General features: G+C 36.4%; 1 protein-coding gene across 4 annotated transcripts in view; it reads right to left on the bottom strand.

Annotated features, from left to right (window-relative positions):
* SGCG (sarcoglycan gamma) overlaps positions 1–22133 on the bottom strand; it is a 146510-nt gene that overhangs the window by 86465 nt on the left and 37912 nt on the right. For 2 of the 4 annotated variants that reach the window (XM_013962162.2, XM_013962158.2), the window contains exons 1-2: positions 15668–15704; positions 5848–5900 (exon numbers count right to left, since the gene is read on the bottom strand). In XM_013962162.2, coding sequence (XP_013817616.1) covers positions 5848–5886 — 39 coding nt within the window. In that variant the 5' untranslated portion in view covers positions 5887–5900; positions 15668–15704. Of the gene's footprint in view, positions 1–5847; positions 5901–15667; positions 15726–17621; positions 17714–22133 lie in introns of those variants that run through there. The other 2 variants (XM_067290434.1, XM_067290442.1) reach the window with 2 other exon arrangements.

Genomic DNA, 22133 nt, shown 5'->3' with positions numbered 1-22133 from the left:
CAGTACATTGAATCAAACAATAACAAGTTCCAAAATAGTAGGCAACGATCATTTTCCTATACAGAATAAATTTAATATACATTTACAAAATGTGTTACAAAAATGTGTTTCTTCATCACTATTTTTGTTCATAAATGGCTACAAACTCAATGAGGAACACTGATAGTAACTCCTTTAGGTTTCTTTGTGATATCTCTGTTCAGGCACATTAAAAAAGGAAAAAAAACTTTTGTGTATACCAAGTACCCAAATATATATCATTAATATGCAAAAATAAATAAAGTTGATAATAAAAAAAGAACTGGATACATTCTGTGGATTGTACAAGAGCACATCAAAATGTTCCTGTAAAGTATCAGGTTTAGCTACTTGTGGCAGGAGCCATCAAAATATTATCACTGGTATTTGACAATTTTTAACATCAGTTATAACCTATCATTGTTACTAGGTACCTAACTCTGCATATCTTCTGCTGAAGAAGCTATTCAGGCTTATCTGCACTTATATTTGCTCAAATGGGAGAAGCAAAAGAGACCATCAGGACAGTGATTCAGGTATGGCAAGGTAAAAAGTAGTTTAGGAATTTTCCCAAGGCAGAGTTTTTGTCTCTACAGGCCTCTGATCAATCAATATTAATTTGATACCAACCCAAGCTGACTTGTGATACTGCAGACTGACCCAACACAGGTATTCTTAGCTGTTACAAACAGCCATGGGACATGACTGACTGACTCTCACCAGCTCCGACCATGAAGCAGTTCAAACATGATATTTGAATAGACAGTATATCTTTTGTGATTACATCAATTATTCTGAAACAAACTTGGAATTTTTATTGGCAAGTAACTGCTTCACCTAGTGGAAGTCTTAGGAAACAGCAAACTAAGAAGCCTAGTTTATGCTTACCAGCATATATCAAGCAGCCAAGGTGAAACTGAAATTAGTGGCACTGTGTACAAAGTGAATAACAAGGGAATGGGCTGGAGGGCCTGGCTATGTTTGCTACTGCCCTTAGTTGTGCTTAAAAATCCTTTAAAAATCACTGAAGAAACAGTGAATGCTTAATTAACAATTTGTTCCATAAACAGAAAAGGTAATGAAGCTTAATTGTGTGCAGATTTGTGCCTTTAGTTCTTCAAACCTCCACATCCAATGCAATAACCCATTACTCTTGCTCTCTCCATGACCTTTATAAAAATTTCCTAGGAAAACACAATACATCATAGTCCTAGCTAACCTGAAGTCATGTGTGTTCTGACCCAACAGATACTATGCACAGGCCAACAGAATGTGTGAGGATAGAATTTTCCTTCATTTTTCCTTTAATGAGGGCACTACCTCACAGGAAACTTTCACTAAATTTGAAAAAACTGAGATATCCTAAAGACCTCTACACATTCATTAGATCAAGCTGAAAATTAGCTGGAAAGTCAAAAAAAGACAGGCGTTAGCAATGTGGTGGTGAACAAACAGAAACTAGAATTCTAGCTTAATTAACTAGAAAACTAGCTTAATTTATTAAGAAAATCCTATTAAATCTTAATAAAATACTAATAGATACATTTAACAGGGTAACATTTTATGTAGCTTTTAAAAACAGATTTTATTTTAAAACACAATCTGTACTTTGGTTGTACTTACTGCCTTCCTCTTAACATTTTCAGGTGTAACAGTCAGTTCAGAGATCATCATTTTATATATGAAGACTCTTTTTTTTTCCCCCATGTGCAAAGCTTCACACCTACCTAAACTGAATTTCACTTGCCATTTTCCTTTCCAATCATTTAGTCTTGAAATGTCCTTTAGCTGAGTCAAAAAAGATGGGCGGTGGCAACTTGCAATAGAGCTGCATAAGCAAGTGGCAGGTGATAGGCATTGGAGACTTCCTCCAGCAGGGCACAGAGGCACCCATCTGCTGAGCTGGGAGTTTTGTTGTTTGCTGTGGGATCAGATTCAGGATGTTGCAGAGCGACTGTGGAGGCTCACCTGGCCCTTGCACAATTATCTTGCCGTATTACTTGCTGCTCATCATGTGCTCAACAATGATACTGCTAGGGGTGACTGTGAGTACGTGAAGAGTGTCTATGGAGCTCTGGGGGCCAGAGCCCTTCTCCTGTGGGTGAAGGGCATAAAGACCAGGTGGTGTTCTCCTCAATCCTTCCAGTGAAAGAGAAAGGCTCATGTAGGAGTGGACACACCCTGCCTGCCAACGTCTAACTGCATAGCTGGTGTCACAGCCAGAGCTTTGGCTTTTATGACCACAGGATCCTCTTTGAGGAGAGAGAATTACTCAGAAGAGATGTGATCCATCTGACCAAGTAGGGAAAGAGGATCTTTACCAAAAGGCTTGCTAACTTAGTGAGTAAGGCTAACTAGGTACATTGGGGAGGGTTGCTATAACCTTAAGAATAGTGAACGCATGGCAGGCAGCAAAGAGGCATCTGGGATTAGCATGATGGAGGAGGCTCTCACCCTTTCCCTATAAAAACAGCATGACAGGGGCCCATCTCCAGTGTCTATATGTGAACACACACAGCATGGGAAACAAACAAGAGCAATTAAAAGTCCATGCATAGCTCTGGAGCAGTGATTCCCCTGGAACTACAGAGATATGGTTGCATAGCTTGTGTGACTGGAGTGCTGCAATGGATGGATACAGGCGCTCGGGAGAGAGAGACACTAGGAACACAAGGAGGAAAGCTGCACTGTGTTTAAAGGGGCGATTCAAATGCATGCAGCTTTGCTTTGAAGAAGATGATGAGACATTTAAGAGCTTATGGATAAGGTTCAAAGGGCAGGTGACATCATGCTAAAAGTTCACTGCAGACTGCCTGAGAACATCAAGTAGACAAAGGCTCCTTTAGACAGCTGGGGAAACCTCACAATTACAGGCCCTTTAACCACCCTAATACCTGCTGTAAGAGCAATACTGCTAGCCACAAGCAATTGAGGAGACTTCTGGAGTATGTTAATGATTTTTGTAGAGATTATTGAGATTTTTGTATTCAGTATAATATTCAAATTTGTATTGCAGTAACATCATTTCATGAGGAATAAATAAACTGTATTATGTGCTATTTCATAAAAAATATTTTCCCTTTAAGCTTCAGAGTTTACTTGTCCAAAAGACAAGAAATATATGCTATATGAGTTTTTAACTGTGATTTAAAGTGTTTCAAAGAAGCTGACTGGTTTCTAATATGCAACATTATACCAAGTCATTCTGATGGTAATTAAAAAAAAAGTCAGTCTTCTCTAGATGAACATAGAAAAGCTATACTAATTTGAACTGAAAGATTATTTCTTTATAGAAAGAGAAATGAAGACAATGTCATAATTTTAGGAAAGGGGAAGTCTGGAGGAATAGCTTTCACATCCTTTATATTGGTTTGCCTGTCTTTGGGTATCTCAGACATCAAGAGATGAAGTTTGTGTATCTGACAACATGGATGCATCCCATGCTGTTTGTATTGCTATTTGAATGGTTTGGCTCTCTCAATTACTTCCAGTTTCTCCCTTACAGTACAGTAATCTTAAGAAATGTAATGTACAGTATCTCAAAAAAAGAAACATGATGTTTTACCACATAGTAAAGTTATACTTTGCAAACTGGATCTGGTAGTTTGTCACTTTGAGCTTCAGTGAAGATAATGTTTTTTGTGCGCAAAGGAAATTTCATTTCTTAAGGACAAAGACCATTATATGCAAATGAGAATTGTTTTTGTGGCCTTCAATATTCCTTCACTGTAGACAACATCAGAAAACTCAATATTGGTAGGCATAAACATTATTAAAACTTGTTGGTCACGTATCATCCTTTTTCTGGTTATTTACATACTGGGAGAAGTGACAGATGCACCAGAATCACAAAGCTAACTCAGTGCTCAGGGCTGGGGAGGAGCATCAGTCTTGGCTGATGTTGTTGAACATATTGAAAGGCTTGAAATTCTTTAAAAAATGTGAAGGAAATTAAAGCAATCCCTCTGATGGAGACAAATTATGAAAGAATATCTGCTATCACCACCTTCTGTGGATTTCTACCAGACAAACTATACTTTTAAATAGTTGTATCTTTTTCTTTTCTAGGTGTGTGATAGTGGATCTTTTCCATGCTAATAGCAATGATCACCAGCAAGGACAAAATGCATCCTGTAGAAATACTATTCCTAATGCAAGTCTTGCTTTTCTTGGGGGAGAGCTTTCAGCAAAAGTCCTTTAACATTATCTTCAATGTTGTTCTCAGGAAAAGTATTTCCTGTCCTCAATGCTGTGAAGAAGTACTGTATGTGAGAGCAAAGAGAAACAGCTCTATTTAAATACATATGTAAATATGCATTGGCATAACTTTTTTTCTTTTTCCTGTGCTTGCTCTTACTTTTATGAAAATGTTACTTTTGGGAAAGATGCTGTTATCTCTTTAGAGGTTTTCTATCAGTTCATACAGTAGACCAGTAACAATTACAAAGCTGATAAAAATACTGATAACTACTCTCTCCTGTACATTCCCACATTGGAAAAGCAATGTATGCAGACTTGCTGAATGATTTCACATAGCAAATGGAGATATAGTGATATTCTGTGAAGCTTATTTTGAATAGTGAAGTGAAAATACACTGAAGAAACAAGGAATGGAAATTGATGCAGATACTTGAGATGAAAATTAATCTTCATGTCTTCCCATCTTGAATCAAGTGATTTACCATAGATTTATGCTTTAACAAATGTGAAAGAATTATTTGACTTTGCATCTACAATGTCTTAATTGTGAAAATTTTGAAAGATCACATATAATTAAACTTAACTAAAGAACTGAAAATTCACTTTCCTTTTCAGCAGGGAGGGAAGCACAATGTTTTCCTAAGTATACTGTGTCTCATTACATATTTTGCACCTCTGCCCTTTTCTGAGGAATTTTTATTGTCAATGACCACAAATTGACAAGTTTCTGTTGCATTGCAGCCCTGGTCATAACAGCTTTAGTACTCAGTTTTATTTACACAAGAGAAAACAGATTAATTTGAATGTGTATTAGACACATAAGGAAATCATCAAAAGCTGTGTACTGAAGAAGCCTTTTTTGGTGATGTTGACTTTAAACGTTTAGGCAGCAACTGACTCTATGTTTCTTCAGTGACTATGACAAAGCAATAATGGAACAAAAACAGCAGATGAAGTACATAGTAAAATACATGAATATTACTTTCGATACGTATGCCACTCTTTGGATTAAAATGAACAGCAAGGAAATAAAAGATATAAAATACACAGCTGATCTTTCAATTAGCTGTAAAAATAAATGAAGCATAAACAAAACCCAGAAATGCATGTTAAATATGCATGCATTCCAAAGTAAACCAAGAAAAATCTCACATATGATATAATATATATACTCCTTGTATCTCAAAGTAGTATTTTTCACAGAAAATATTTTCTCCAAAATGGAAATAAGCAATTATTACTAAAATTCATAATTTTCAACTGAAGTTGATTGACATCAATCAAATATTGCAATCTGAAAAGTAAGATTTATTTTTGATATATTTCTTCATTTTAAAGATCCCACTTCAGGAAAATCAAAAACACTTCCTGTTAGGATCAAAGAACAAGTACATTACATTGTCCACAAAATATGTCTTGAGTTTCTGAAGTCATTCTTTGGGCATACATGGGGAAAGACATTTCTATAGCACATCTATAACTTTTCCTGTTTCTCAAATTAGGAAGCTTTACTAATGATTTGCAGACAACAGTGCTTGACATGTCAGTCAGTTTTTGTGGTCTGAGATTTTTCTCTTTGTCAGTACCAAAAAAACAACCCAGAAGATAAAAATAAGTATATGTACTTACAGTATATAGTATTGTTTTTTTCTTTCCCAAATTCATCATGACAGTAGAACCACCTAGCCACAATACAGTGTTAGACAATATAGTATTATAACAGACAATATAGTATTATAACAGAAAAGTCTAATAACAATATCACTATGCTATTTGCTACCTATGGGTCTATTACAATGCTGTTTTAAAAGTTTTGACCATAAACAATGAGCAACAGAGTAGCTCCAGAGCTTTGAGATCTGTAACTGTAGTCTGTGAAAACTACAGGTGTTAAGACCTACCTCCACCTATCTCATCCTAAACTCTTCCTTGTAGGTTTGAAGAAAACTGCAGGTCCTGCTGAAGGTAGCATGACCTTTGCAAAGCCTTCATTTGGAAAAGCAAGTTCCATAGAAGCATAAATATGAGGTCCCATTTACACTCAGAAGCATCCTCATCTGATCTGTTTAGCAAATAAGCTCCATTGCAAATCATAGGCAGGGAGCAAAGCATTTATATTCTAAATAAAACCCTATGTTTTTTATGATACACGTGTGATACACCAACATTTCATTAATTTTTGAACAGTGGTGGTAACTTCCCTTTCAGCATTTCTCCAGGAGAGAAAGAATGACAAATTAGGCTTTCTTAATCTCAAAAAACCTGCTCCCAAATTCTGGGAAAGTCTATGCACGTTTCTAAGGGTCTTTTTAGTACAAAATGAAGATAAATGATGCCAGATCTTAAATTTCTGCAGTTTCACCTAGTCCAGGTTTGTAGGTGATTTGGACTGTTCTCTGGAATCTGGGCACCTAAATCCTGCCTAAATTTTCTGCTAAGACTGGATGCAATTCACCTGAGATTTAAAATAATCTACCACAACATTGAAATATATTTCAAGATGTGAAAATTGTTTCATAAATGTTCTCATTTCTTTTTAGCTGTGAATTAGCAAAATATGAAACCAGACATGTAAAAAAGGAAAAGTCTCCACAGAATATTTTGTAGCACAGAGAAGCATCATGAACTTTAGATGAAAAAGAAAAGATAGGATGTTGCACTTTAGCCCTTTTTGGCTGCTCAGACCAAATTTATATTTACACTGACTTACAAACACGAATGCACACTTATTTTGTAGTGTATCATAGGTGCATAAGTAAAGCTGAAAATCATATAGCTGGTAAATGAAATACTGTGAGTAGACCCTTGGGGATAAGAGAAAAAGGTTAAGTAGTGGGTACTCCCTCAGGAGCCCCAGACCCTGGAGGCAAGAGAGAAAGTCTGGAGAGAGGAAGACTTTCCCTTGGTGGAGGAGGAGTGGGTTAGAGATCATTTAAGCAAACTTGACACCCACAAATCCATGGGCCCTGTTGGGATGCACCCACAAGTGCTGAGGGAGCTGGCGGATGTTATTGCTAAGCCACTCTCCATCATCTTTGAAAGGTCATGGAGAACAGGAGAGGTGCCCGAGGACTGGAAGAAAGCCAATGTCACCCCAGTCTTCAAAAAGGGCAAGAAGGAGGACCCAGGGAACTACAGGCCAGTCAGCCTCACCTCCATCCCTGGAAAGGTGATGGAGCAGCTCATCCTGGAAGCCATCTCCACGCATGTGGAGGAAAAGAAGGTGATCAGGAGTAGTCAGCATGGCTTCACCAAGGGGAAATCATGCTTAACCAATCTGATAGCCTTCTATGATGGGATGACTGGCTGGGTAGATGAGGGGAGAGCAGTGGATGTTGTCTACCTAGACTTCAGCAAGGCTTTTGACACTGTCTCCCATAGCATCCTCATAGACAAGCTCAGGAAGTGTGGGTTAGATGAGTGGACAGTGAGGTGGATTGAGAACTGGCTGAATGGCAGAGCTCAGAGAGTTGTGATCAGTGGTACAGAGTCTAGTTGGAGGCCTGTAGCTAGCGGTGTCCCCCAGGGGTCAGTACTGGGTCCAGTCTTGTTCAACTTCTTCATCAATGACCTGGATGAAGGCACAGAGTGCACACTCAGCAAGTTTGCTGACGATACAAAACTGGGAGGAGTGGCCGATACGCCAGAGGGCTGTGCTGCCATTCAGAGAGACTTGGACAGGCTGGAGAGGTGGGCAGAGAGGAACCTCATGAAATTCAACAAAGGGAAGTGCAGGGTCCTGCACCTGGGGAGGAATAACCCCATGCAGCAGTACAGGTTGGGGGTTGACCTGCTGGAAAGCAGCTCTGCTGAGAAGGACCTGGGAGTGCTGGTGGACACCAAGTTAAGTATGAGGCAGCAATGTGCCCTTGTGGCCAAGAAGGCCAATGGTATCCTGGGCTGCATCAGAAAGAGTGTTGCCAGCAGGTCGAGGGAAGTGATTCTCCCCCTCTACTCAGCCCTGGTGAGGCCACATCTGGAGTACTGCGTCCAGTTCTGGGCTCCCCAGTACAAGAGGGATGTGGCACTACTGGAGCAAGTGCAGCGAAGGGCCACAAAGATGATTAGGGGACTGGAGCATCTCTCTTATGAGGAAAGGCTGAGAGAGCTTGGCCTGTTTAGCTTGGAGAAGAGAAGGCTGAGAGGAGATCTTATCAATGTGTATAAGTATCTGAAGGGAGGGTGTCGAGAGGATGGGGCCAGACTCTTTTCAGTGGTGCCGAGCGACAGGACGCGAGGCAATGGGCACAAACTGAAACACAGACACTTCCATCTTAACATGAGGAAAAACTTTTTCACTGTGAGGGTGACAGAGCACTGGAACAGGTTGCCCCGAGAGGTGGTGGAGTCTCCTTCTCTGGAGATATTCAAAATGCGTCTGGATGCAATCCTGTGCAATGTGCTCTAGGTGACCCTGCTTGAGCAGGGGGGTTGGACTAGATGATCTCCAGAGGTCCCTTCCAACCTCAGTGATTCTGTGATTCTGTGATTCTGTACACTCAGGAAACACATGAAACACATGCATGGAGATTGTAACATAGGGAAAGAGAGTGCAATGGGATTGTTGAAGAGCCACAAAGAGAAGGAAAAGGTAGCAAAAGATGGAATCCTGTGATAAGGCAAAGAAAGAGAGAAAAAATCAGCTTTCTGCTACCTTTGCTTTCCTTGTTTTATAATGTAGTCATTTATATGCTTCACTTACTAAATAACTCAAAATCAAAGCTTATCTCTGTTGAAGTTTCTGAATTCTGCTTCTGAATTTTCTCATGAGTTAAAATTGTATTTTTCTAGGGAATTGAGGATTTCTGATACAACCAGCAAGACAGTAATTTTAATGTTCTCAGTTTAACTAGCATTATAGGTGTTTTCAATATGGTTAAAGGGATATGGCTTTATCTTCCATAAACATGACTAAAAACATATTAACAAAGTTAAGTTAACAAAACAAATCACAAGCTGTGAATCACAGCACTATCAGTTCAATCAGTGTTTAACCAAAAGCAAAATAAATAAAAGATATGAAAGTAAATGAAAAAAATATAAGTACTTTTCACAGATTGTGAGAAGCTTTTACCAACAGAACATCAATGAAATATACAATTCAGAAAGAATTTGGGGTACTCAGATAAATAAAAAAAGTGATTTTATCAAATGTCTTATAAACAGTTTCTTCTCTGTTATTACAATGCATTAATAAAGTCTTACACAACTTCTTGAATATAAGAACTGCATTTCTATTTTTGACAGCATTATCTTCACACATGCATTGAATCTAGTTATTAAATGACTTATGAAATATTTTGCAAAAACTGCATGGAAAAAGAAATATACTATTCCATAGTGCAGTTCTATGTTTAAACAAGATAACAGTTTTCAAAAGCTTTACTCTTCAGTACTTTGAGTAAGTAGAAAGTACCTACTGGAACACAGCAAAACTAAAAGTAGAATGTTACGGGCAAGGCAAGATTTGTGGGAAAAAGTAATGTCTTTTATCATACCAAACAGTATGACTGAAAAAAGTAAAAAAGTTTTTGGCACACAAGCCCTTTTTCAGGTGTATTTGAGCATTTGAGACCAGAAAAATAGCCAAAATAAAAAATAGCCTGAAAAGTAGTAGTAGCATGAAAAGCTTAGGATTACTATCTCCTGCCCTGGTCTTCTTGTCCATCATACATAAAACTTGGCTCCATCTACATAAAACTCTACACTACATCCATCCATGCTACATAAAACTTGGCTCTGGGTCTCCTCTGAGTCAGCTCTCACCTCTTTAGCCCTCAAATATGATTGCATTTTTGTGGAACCAAAATACATGTTAGAAGCCTTGAGGCTTTGTATGAAGGTACACGGCTTCCTAGCATACTCTTTGAGAAATACAGAGGGAACCAAACCTGATGCGGTGTCATCCATGCTGACTTTTGGGAGTGTTCACAGTTCTCTCTCTTTCTCTCTCGTTGTCTGCATTCAGGCCAAATCCAAATCCTTCTTTCTCTGCTTGCTGCAATCTGTCTCATCATTTTCTTATCCTTACTGCAAAAACTTTCATTCAGGCAAGCAGTAACTACAGCTGTTTCTACCAGTCTCCCAAACATCCTCCTGTGATTTTTCAGCCCACAGAGAATGCTGATATTAAAATTATCCTCCCTGTTAACTTTTTGGCTTTAAACTCTCAATCTCTCCATTTCCATCCTTATATTTCCAAGTAAAATTCAAACCTAATATTACAATCATTTCTTACTGTTTTGTACTTATTTTTCTCCTTTATTTTCTTGTTTTCCCCACCTTCTCTAGTCACCCACCCAAAGGAAAAGAAATAGCTGTTTATGCTATAAACTATCTTAATGCTTTCTTATGAATCATCTGATGCATACAACAACTAGCTTATAGGCAGCAGTATATAGCACTGGCACAGTTTGCAAACAGATTTTGAATGACACAGCAAGGCCAAGAGACAAAAATGGTAGTGTTTGAGAAAGATATCAAATTGAAGAAGGATATATCAGCTCCTGGTTTTAAATGAATTCTGAACTCAGAGGGATTTGGGAGCCATTGCTTTGCTCAGAGGAAAGACATGGCTAGGTGGTTCTACTATCATGATGAATTTGGGAAAGAAAAAAACAAAATAGCATTCCATCCTTCAAACACTCTGAGCTCTCCTCTAATTCATCTGTGCCACTCTCTAAGAAATCTAAAATATGTGAATGTATTCGCAATAATGGAAATAACGAGAACTGGACAATGAAAATATTTTAAATATCCTGAAAAGATTTTCCAATTATTGTAACAAATAAAAAGAGCACTGAGGGTCATAAGTGAAAAAAATAAGGAAGTAAAAAGACAGGCATTCTTGAGCTCATTAATTAACAATTATTTTAAGGAATTAATAATGGGAATGACTCAGAATCCCTGAAGCAATTAAGCAATAAAGTGTTATTAAGTTGAAAAAGATAGGAAACTAAACACAAGCAATTAATTACAAGTGAATCAATAAGAATTAGTTCAACAGAGGATCTTTGAACAATTCAACATGTGGTTCAACATGGGGTCTTTGAAAGGGGAAGTCCTTTCAGCCATGATTACCATGACAATGAAACCAATGTCCAGTAAACCAGTTGTCAATTAAAGGAACACTGTTACCTCAATTATCTTTTAATAGCCTCATTCCCTAAAATTGTAATTTCTCATATTTCCTTCAAAGTGCTTACCCTGATACACTGCAAAAGGAAAAACACTTAAAAGGAATTGTGAAACTGCTACTACATTAAATATTTTCAAATAAATAAAGCCAACAAAAAGCAAAGGAAAAAATATCTTTTTGCAGTTGTAACAGTCTAAAGACTGATCTCATAGATAATATTTCCAATATATATAACTTTTTTTATTCTGATAGGCTCTCTTTAAATAATTAATCATTAAGAAAATGGACTGCAGACACAATGGAGATGAAAGCAATGTATGTATATGTTTGTAAGTATTTTGAGAATATTACTTGGTCTTAAAAACAACTCAGCAATCTTTCCCAGTATCATAACTCAATCTGTTGTCACTATTAGTTGTGCAAGAAAAATGTAAGAATCCTAACAAAGAATCATACCTTTTTTTGATTACTTTTGACAATCAGAGGATGAAAGACTTCTTGAGACAGAAGTTGTATTTGAATTATCATATTACATAGTCATTGATTGACTTGCACTTCATACAGTAAACTGAGCTTGTTCAAAGGGAAAGTAGATAGTTACACATCCTGATTTTAGGCAAAGTGATGAATTAACTACATAATATAATACTAGTGGGAATTAGTCTTTTCTATGCCATTGTATGTGATTGACACCAGAAGGATGGATATGCCATTGGACATCTTAAATCTGGAAGAAGGGATGCTTCTGCTGTGAAAAGCAGCAACATCTTCCAGTGGTGTTAGGAAGATTTTAAAGCATTTTTTAATACAGAAGAGTGCATAATAGATCAAATTTTCAATGGAACATATTCAGATGTAGCATTACATCACCCGTCATTGTGGATTTGTAAGCTCCCTGCTTTGCACCTTCAGACTTACTGTCAAGTTGTAAAAGGCAAGCATAATGAAACTAGAAAGGGAATGACTAAGAAAGCCCAATATGATCAAAGGACCCCAAAGGTATGTTAGAATACTGCTAGCTACCAACCTCCAATGACTTGTCACATTTGGTAAACTGTGATGACCTCTTTGCACTGAAAGTAGACATGAAATATGAGACACAGTAGATTGGGTCAGCTAGCAAGGCAACCAGAGGAATAATGAAGACCAGTAAGTAAAAAATAATAATAGAAAAGAGAATATTTAGGAAAATCTTTCTGAACAAATTCCAAGAAAATTTAGACTGCAATGGACCTTTGGAGATCATCTAATACAGTTCAAAGCTGAGCTGGAATGGACCTTCGGATGTAGCCTACTGGCTACACCCTTGCTAATGAAGGCCAGCATGTGGTTAGGGTCCACTGCCACAACAGTGCACTGTTGACTCAGGTTCATTCCAGAGCATATATTTTTAAGAATCTTTTAAACCTAATATGCTCTCAGCTATCTGAAAAGTCTGCATGACATGTTTTTTATTTATTTGCTACTGTCCCTTGCTTCGACCTCCTTTTTCTCAAAACTAAGGAAAGTGGATGCAGTGGGACTTTGCACATATGTTCTCTTTTGTCATTAGCTGTCACTAACACAGGCTGCAAGCTTCTCAGAGCAGATCTAGCAGCTTGGAAACCGAAAGTTGGACCTCCTTGAGACCTTAGCTTGAAATAGAGGCTGATGTACACTACACAGCCAATCTTTTCTCAGAGCCAGTAGCATCCAGGACTCATAACCCTGTGCTGCAAAAAGACTGTATTGGAAAAGGTTAAGGCCAAGAAAAAGTACTAAAACTCCTTTATGTCCTCGGAGCACTGAACATACAGCAAATATACAAGGGACAACTCAAGAATTTTGACAGGCATTGCTACAAGATGAATATACAACATGAATATCCCATTATTGAAAATATGTATGCAATTCTTAAAGACAGCCTTCATGACATATACATATATGCACACCCACATGTAAACAAATATGTTATGCCTTAGTGACAGGCATACGCTTTATAGCTAACATCAGTAACATCCAACATTTATCACATATCACCTTCCATTTTTAAAAATATTGAAGTACTTTAGTTTATATTCTTCTTTACATTCTTATACAGAGGAACTACTCCATTCACCACAGAAACATAACCAACCATGGCATGAAATGCAGCAGCTGTTTAACAGCTTTTGGCAGATATACAGAAAATTTTAATGAGAAGGCTAACCTAGGTACCCAAAATTACAGATGAAGTAAGTACTGACAATACAGTTACTCAAGCTCAAAACTTGGCCAGGATATTGAATTGACCTGTTATCAAAACTGCAACGATGCTTTTAGTCTGGTTTAATAAAGAAACAAGATTTATGCAATCAAACTCTATATACATGTACCGTCTGTCTCCCATTCCTCTCCCTCTTTTCTACAACAGCTTTTCAGCTTCTTGGCCAATTTCAAACAAATTCAATAGAAAAGTAGAGGTCTCAGAAAGATTACATTCCTAAAAACTTTATAAAAATGAGAAAGAATAGAGAAAAAGAAACCCCATTAGTGTCTCCACTGAGAGACTGCAATGGGCAAGACGACTGTCATCCCTTGTTAGATATCAGAAAACCTATTTAAGAGAAAGACCTTGTAAATGTCTCTATCATGGAAAACCTTCTGTCACTGCTTGTTAAACTTCTACGAGAATCAACTTTGAAAAATAAATCCACAGGAAATCCAGCTTACTTAATTCTAAGTCATGAAAATAATTAATAACTATAAGAGGTCAGGATTTGGGATTTATATCTCATGTGAAAGGCATTATTTTTCACAAGAAGGAATAAATCTCACAAGGCTATTCAAGGAAGAACATGTATGCCCTGACAATTTTTTGGTGCGTTTTGATAATGGCTTGATTTTGTATGAAACAATACATCTATTTCATCTTTTGAACTGTTCCTCCAAAAGTCTTTTCCCATAACTTAAACAGTACATTTTTTCATGATGATCCTCAGCTCTAATTATAGTTACGCATATCTGTAAGGGATGAATATTGTTATTGGAGCTTTATGGTTATGAAAAAAAAAAAATATAACCTATTTTTAACCACTCAGTTTTCAACCAGGAAAAAGTTGCATGTTTTTAGCAGAGACATAAAGGTTTAGAAAAAAGATTTCTTAAGACAGTGGAGATGCACCACATCCTTATGCCTTCCTCTGTTAGGACAGTCTTTTAAACATTTTCCCCTAATACTGGGCTTAATTTAGAATCATTTGCTTTTAATTTAACTCCATGAAGTGGTTCCTTACATTGCAGTGGTATCCTAGGATCATTCATTCTTTAATCAAAAGAGGTCTATGTCTAATTTGTGAATTTCACATTTGTTCAGAAGAAGATAAATGCCAGCTCACTCAGCTCAGCCAACGTGGCTTCAGATCTGACTATGCATGGTAAGCAGAACTACCAAAATCTTAACTGACTGTAAACTTTCAGGACTCTATGGCAAAAGCTCTTGTGGCTTACTCGTGAATTACTCACTTTGACGTACCTACATAAGATAGAATTCATCTCACCAAACACAAATTACATCAGCCACACTTATCTAGGCCCCTTCACAGACAATGAGGAGGGACAGACACTTCCAGGTCATGATTCTCAAGTAGGTATTTAAGATAGATATGAAGAAATCACCCATATCTCTATAAAAGAAGCCTAAGAAACTGGTGTTTGTGACCAATCGCATTCCTATGCTTTGCCAAAATCCTGTTTTAGGAATTTATGTGCTCATTCTGATGCATGATTAAGTATTCAGTGCTAACACCCAGCAGAAAGATGCCCAGAATGTTTCACTAAGTCATTTGCTAAGGAGTCAGTAAGCCACTGATACCTGGTTAGTTACTCAATTTCTCTCAGTCAGCAAAATCATCCAAGAGAAGTTTAGAAGTTTAGTGTCACACCGTCAAGGAAAAAAGGAGAAGTGTTCAGCAAAAGCAAGGAATCCATTCCTGACTAAATTAAACTTTCAGTATGTGATAGAGAAACTAAGAGAAATTTACAGCTACAAGCATCAGAAGTCTACTGCTGCAAATGATATATTTACGTAAGAAAGTATAGAAATGTCTCTGTATATCTAATGTCTAATGTATATACAAAATGAAGACTTAAATTTGGGTCTGGAAAAAAAAGCATATAGATAGCAACACGGTCCTTAAATGAGGACAGGATCAGCTGAAATGAGGAATCAGATGGAAGAGAAGCTGAATACAACCAAATATTAAATAAAGAACAAAATTAAAACAACTTAATCATTAATGTGTAAATGTTATAATATGCACATAAAAAGTAATTAAAATAATTGTTACTTACCTTAGAGATCTGAAACAAAGTGGACTTCTGATTTAACTACAAGCAGTCTCTTCCCAAGAGAGAATTGTCTAACTTTTCCACCACTTTCAAATCTGGAGTGGAAGATATTTTAGGCCTGGCCAAATACCACTGGAAGAAAATGTGTTCACATGTTTGGCCCTGTCTTACATTCCATCCTCTTGCTTTGGCATACAGACACAGCTAATTTTAACCAGTGACATAAGCAGCTAATTCTACTGCTAGAATTGTTGTGCACTGACTCCAGAAATGAACTGTACTACTACGAGACACAACCAATCCATAATGCTTATTGAAAGGGCCCTACCTGTTTCATTTGAGATCATAAAATCCCAACTGCTCTATTAAAATCTGAGATTATGCAGCACCTCATAGGATTTGGATCTATATATTACTAGTATAATTAGCTGCTAACAGCACACAAAGTTCAATTAGAAATAAAGAACTTCTTTATTTTCTGCATCCATATGTAATAGGTAATATCCAACAAAAATTAAATAGTTATTTTTCTGATAAACCGTAATTTTAATGGTAACATTATTCTAACTAAAATCTACACTAGTTAGTAAATACAGTCTCTTTAAAAATGAAAATATATATAATCTAATATACTTTAAATAATATATATGAATTTCATACAATGATTTCATTAACTATTTAATTATAAGCTTTTCCCAAAAGTTGTTACCCTTGATATTTAAGAAAAATGCATATAAACACCAAGAGCTTTAAAAAAATACAAAATGAAGTTGCATATATTATATATTTAGAGATGATATTATAGAAATTACGAGACATTTTCTCCAGTGCTATTTTAACTTTGAGTTTTAAAATGTAGAAACTAGAATTTCAGCCCTGCACTGCTTACATTAGACTGACTATACAAATACTGATCCATGGACTTTCTGTTCAACCCACAATACTGTAGATAAAATCTGTGATGGTAGCTGTCTACAATTTAAAAAGCATTAAAACATACATTTGTAAGATTTATAGGAGATTAAAAGTTCTATTAACATGTGCTAAGTGAAGTATTGTAACCATTATCCATATGTTCAGACAATTTTATTTTGCAAAGCACAGTGCTTCCTTTATTCTAACTCAGGACTCACACTGTTAGTGTGCTTTAGAAGACGAACCTTCTATCAGACATTCAACAGCTGCAGATCATAAATTTAGGGCTGACACAAATCCACCTGATCACAGGGTTACAAGATACTTTTTTCCTTTTATGAACTCTCTGGCCATTAATCCTTTATCAGACTCTGTTTATATACACAAATGAAGTAGTTCATTTCCACATAAAATAACTAATTCACAGGTATCTGACAAAAATGACAAATATTTTAAATAATAAAATATTTATTAAAAAATTTTTCTTAAACAGCTTTTATATTTAATCTCTTGGATTTACGAAAGATAAACTGTGATGTCAGCATATGTGTATTGTATTAACATCAAAGCTTTTCTTTAATTGAAATTCCTTGTAAATATTAGAGGAAGAAACCTGTAAGTGTCACACAGTTTTGAAGGGCTCAGTACAGTCACTATTTAGGTGATTGAATGTTCATGTCCAGCAATTTCCTGCCAAATTATTTATCCAGTCTTGGAGATAAGCAGAGAATCACATAAAATTGGACAGGAACCCCCCCCACCTCCCACAAGCAACATTTTAATTTCATTTTAATATGCTTCCTTTTGGCATATTTGTAATTATTTGATTTCTCAGTTCATAAAAAAAGATTGTCTGGCATAGTGCCCAGCTATAGAAAGGGATTAGATTAAATCACCCAGTAGCTCTCTTTGAGGACAAAACTGTTGTATTTTCTATGCATGATTACTCCTCTTGGTCTAGATTCTGAGACATCTTTTGTCTGCTCTTATACCTATCTAATATCTGCAAAGTAAAAACTAAAAAAATGAAAAAGACAAATACCTCAGTTAGTATCTTCTGAAGTGCTCATGAAGTAGGACTGGAGCAAGAGTGATTGTCAGTGAGTCCTGTATCATCTGAAAGTAGCTGTCTTCCTATTTAAATGTAAAGAAGGAAAAGAGAAAGGAAAGGAAAATTTTTCATGAGTACTGGGAAAGAACAAGATATATTCCTGAACTCCCCTTATGACTATTTTAATAGACACCATCTTACAGGTGATGGTCCAGCATCCACTGAAATTTAAATTATGGAACACAGATGAATAAATAAAAAGCTGGACACCCAAGTCCTATTTTGGCTGCAAATGTTCATGTTAGTATAGTTTATAGTGAACAGGAAATAAATTTTAATCCAAAATCTATGTGAAAAATAATGAAAAGAATTATATTGCAATGCTAAAATTCCATCTACTATTAGAATGTATCAGTGAAATGAACAATAACTTCAATTGGGGGTATCATTTCATCTGTATGAAAACAAGCTCTTCCTCTCAGTCAAGTAGTTCACATAATCCATAGTTCACAAATCCTGATGTCCTGTTCCTCATCACAAACCTCCATTTGGATTTTGAAAGTCAATAACTGACTACTTAGCCCTGGAAAGGTAACTAAGCAAACATTTATCTTCCAGCTTGCCTGTGCCCCCTCATACCAGCACTTGACTAACTAAAAGATCCTGTAAACCTATACCCTAAAAACAATTAAAAAACACATGTAAAGTCTGCTTTCACTATTCCGCTATCAAAGGGGTTCAAATTTTTTTTTCTACAAGTTACAATTTTAACAAAAATTCTATGTACACCTACAAGATTTCAGCAACACCTGCTCTTTGTCAAAGTACAAGACAACAAAATGGTAGAGACCAGTTTAACTAATTCATCTAACTAAAAAAGTCATAGAAGCCATTTGGACCTATCATTATCAACTTCTCTTACTTATTCAGATAATTTTCAAGTCTGCAACATGTTTAAGGAGTACAGTAGGGTTTTATTAAGCAAAGAGCATTCAAGGCAAAAGAAGAATATTCTGATCTCTATGGAAAACAGACATTACCTTAGAAATAAAATACTACAGAAGAAGAATTTTACAGTTCATTATAATAAGAAAAATTAGTTTTACTTTAAAGCTCCATGTTAGATTTTCTCCAACTATTTCTCAAAAGGAGGTATCTATCTGCAAAGATTTTTGGTCTGTACTGAGCAAACAGACTCTTAGATCATCTGGTCAAGCAAGAGATTATCTGGCTAGGACTGGAATCATGCTTTTACTTCATTGCAATATCTTTCTCTTTGTGGCCTCTAAAACTGGTCACTGTCAATAACAGTGACCCCTCTTCAGAAAAAAGGAAGAAACTCCAAGCCTCTCGTATCCTGAAAACTGCATTGAAAGATATCTCTTTTCATAATTAATAATGAGTCCTCTAGTAGACTTTTATTAAGTCTACTAGAGTAGACTTAATAGTAGTAGTAGTGGTAGCAGTAGTATTAAGTAGACTTAACAAAAGTCCTCTACTATTGAACAACTATGGCAACTGTTGAACAGCTGGCAAACAGTAAATGTAGCTAAAATTAATTGTGTAAGGATGTATAACTGCAGATGAAACAGAAGTTTGGCCATATGGACTATTTCAAGACACCTTGATAAAGGTTCAGATAGGTAAAATGCACAGTGATAGCAAGTTAACGATAAAATAGCAGACACTTTGGAAAAGTAAAATTCATATGCAAATATATATCTATTAGAATTACCAAATGGAAAAACAAAATCAAAACAAAGCCAAAAAAACCCAACCCAACCCCCTAGCAATTACACAGATAATTTTATTAATAATTTGGCAGAAAATACAAAGGTAATTAGTCACTAGAAATCTAGACATATTTCTCTGGAGTTCTGAGAACCGAGTAAAGAAAAAGACAAAGTTTTCTTGATTCCTGTTATTGAACCCATGTTAGTCCTTTGTAAGCTTGATTAATGATGCAATAGAAATACCACTTTTTCACATAAATTTTTTTTTTTAGTTCTTCTGACTTCCCACTGCTGTAAAGAGGCTCTGATATAATATGAAAAAAGAATTGTTAGAAACAGTTTTCTAGTGTGTCCCTTCAAAGCATTTTGAACTGGATCTATTTCCTGTATTTTTTAAACTGGTAAGTGACAGGACAGCAGACCATTTTTGGATAGATTGAGATCCTACACATTCCTAAGACTAGAGATAAGGTGAATGTCTAGGAAATAACGTTAACTTCTAAATCTAAACAAAGCAAATCAAGTGAGCCAATAGAGGACTTAATCTTTTATATATAAATAGAAGGAAATATTTGAAGAATACTGTTGTGCCTATTTTGGCTATAAAATTATGATTGTTTTAAATACTTATTTAAGCAAGGTGGAAAACACTCCAAAAGTAATATTTTGGAATATAAATAAAAAATAGCTTAAGTAGAAAAAGTGACAGGACCCCAAATGTATAAAGTTTTAAGGTAGATCTGCCTAGACCTTTTCATTATACTGATATGCATACGGAAGTTCTAAACAGCTTTGAAACTCAGAATAGTTAGGTTTCATTACAGTATGAGCAAGAATACTTATCTTTTAAAGCAGAAAAATCTCAAAATGACTATTCAAGATAAAATAAAAATAAAAGGACCTATTTTATAATTTTTTTATATTTTTTATTTTATAAAAGGACTTATTTATGCAACTGCCTGACATGTCACAGCACAGTAGAACCTTGTATCTGCTTTCTAGGAAATTTTTATCTCTGTGAACCCAAAGAGCTGCCTGTGGGTCTGTTGTCTGATCATCTTAGCAGTATTTCAGTCTCTGCTTCAGCTGTTAGCACCCAGTTCCTTGCTGTGACTCTCCTCATCTTTATTTTTTCTTTTGGTCACATTCTTCAACTTGGAATCTCCTCCCCAGTATGTTCAGCTGATCCAGAACAGGAACCTTCTTCAATCTCCTGTTCACCTGCTACACTTGCTCTCTTTTCAGAAGAACTTAGGCACAAAATGAATACATATAAAACAGATTTCAGCTGTCACAGAGGGCTAGTTGCCTTTCTGTGTTAATTGATATCTTCTGCTGGGATTGCATCTTCCTGTTTTGATTAAAAACTACTTAGTTTCTTAAGTTTTAATTTTGTATGTCCTTCCAAAGAGGCTAAGTAGTGAGGCATCAGAGAGAAAAACTGCATGTGTACTTCTTGCTTGCTGCTGTACTCATGCCAAGTTCAGCCTGACAGGTGAACTACAACAGATATAAAAAGTAGTTTCTTTTCTAAGAGCATACAAGCCTGCTCAGCTTTGTAGAGTCTTCTAGAGAGGCAACTCAAGGAGGAATAAATTAGGAGTCTACAGCATGTGTGCAGACTAGAGTATGTAATGGAGATGGATTAGCTGTAGTAGGATCCTAAGAGCAGAAGATGGTACCTAGCAGTACTGCAAGGGGAAAAAAAATATCCCTCAATTCTCAAAGCATATTTGGAATGATTTTGTCCTATTACAGCATTATGAGAATGTTGTATTAAGTATGAAGCTCAGCTACTGTTGGCTCGAGCAAGACTCAGGAAGAAAACAGGAAGTGTAGTCTTTTGTTCGTATAGAACTCTAAAATATTCTGGGCAGGAGAGTGGGATAAAGCCCTTTTTAATGGGTTCATTCTTTTGTGTATTGAGATCTTTTTAGTGGTGCTCACTGGCAGGATGAGAGGCAACAGGCACAAATGGAAACACAGGAAGTTCCCTCTGAACATAAGGGAAAACTTCTTTACTGTGAGGGTAACAGAGCACTGGAACGGGCTGCCCAGAAATTGTGGAGTCTCCATCCTTGGAGATATTCAAAAGCTGTCTGGACAGGGTCCTGGGCAATCTGTCCTAGGTGACCCTGCCTGAGCAGGAGGGTTAGACTAGATGGGCTCCAGAGGTCCCTTCCAACCACCACCATTCTGTGATCTTTACTCTAGGACATGATTTACTGCACACCTACTGACAGCTCCATTTGCAAGCACTCTCTGACAGGTAGAACAGTATATTTGCAGTTACATTCTATATAATGTCAAGTCACTTCTTAAACAGATGTCAACACCTAAAAAAAAAAAAAATCAATAAGGAACCATGCTTCATGTTCTCTGGTATACTCAAAATATTTCCTTTCACATCACTTACACTTTATTAAAAAACAAAAACAAGAATATCCCCTCCAAATCCACAAAACTTCCAGAGTAGGATAGTCTAGTCTTCTACCTTGGGATACCTGAACTTTGAAGAATTCAAGTGAAATAAATGGCTGCTGCCTAGTAGAGCTGGCTGATTGCAACACAAAAAGGTCCCTCTGCGGCAGAACAGGTTTCATAGGCCTTGGAACCTCTGCCTTTGCGCCTGTATTCTCATCTTGTATAAAGGTTTGTACAGAGACAAACTGAAGAATGTGATAAATTTGCCACTCTTTTGCTTTCTTCCTATTTTTTCTCTCATTACTCGTTTCCTTCCCTACTTACAGATATATCGGCAGTATAATCA

This window comes from Apteryx mantelli, chromosome 1, assembly GCF_036417845.1.
Source record: "Apteryx mantelli isolate bAptMan1 chromosome 1, bAptMan1.hap1, whole genome shotgun sequence".
NCBI lineage: Eukaryota > Metazoa > Chordata > Aves > Apterygiformes > Apterygidae > Apteryx > Apteryx mantelli.
The sequence above is the reverse complement of the archived record's forward strand: the minus strand, read 5'-3'. Positions and strand labels throughout refer to the sequence as shown.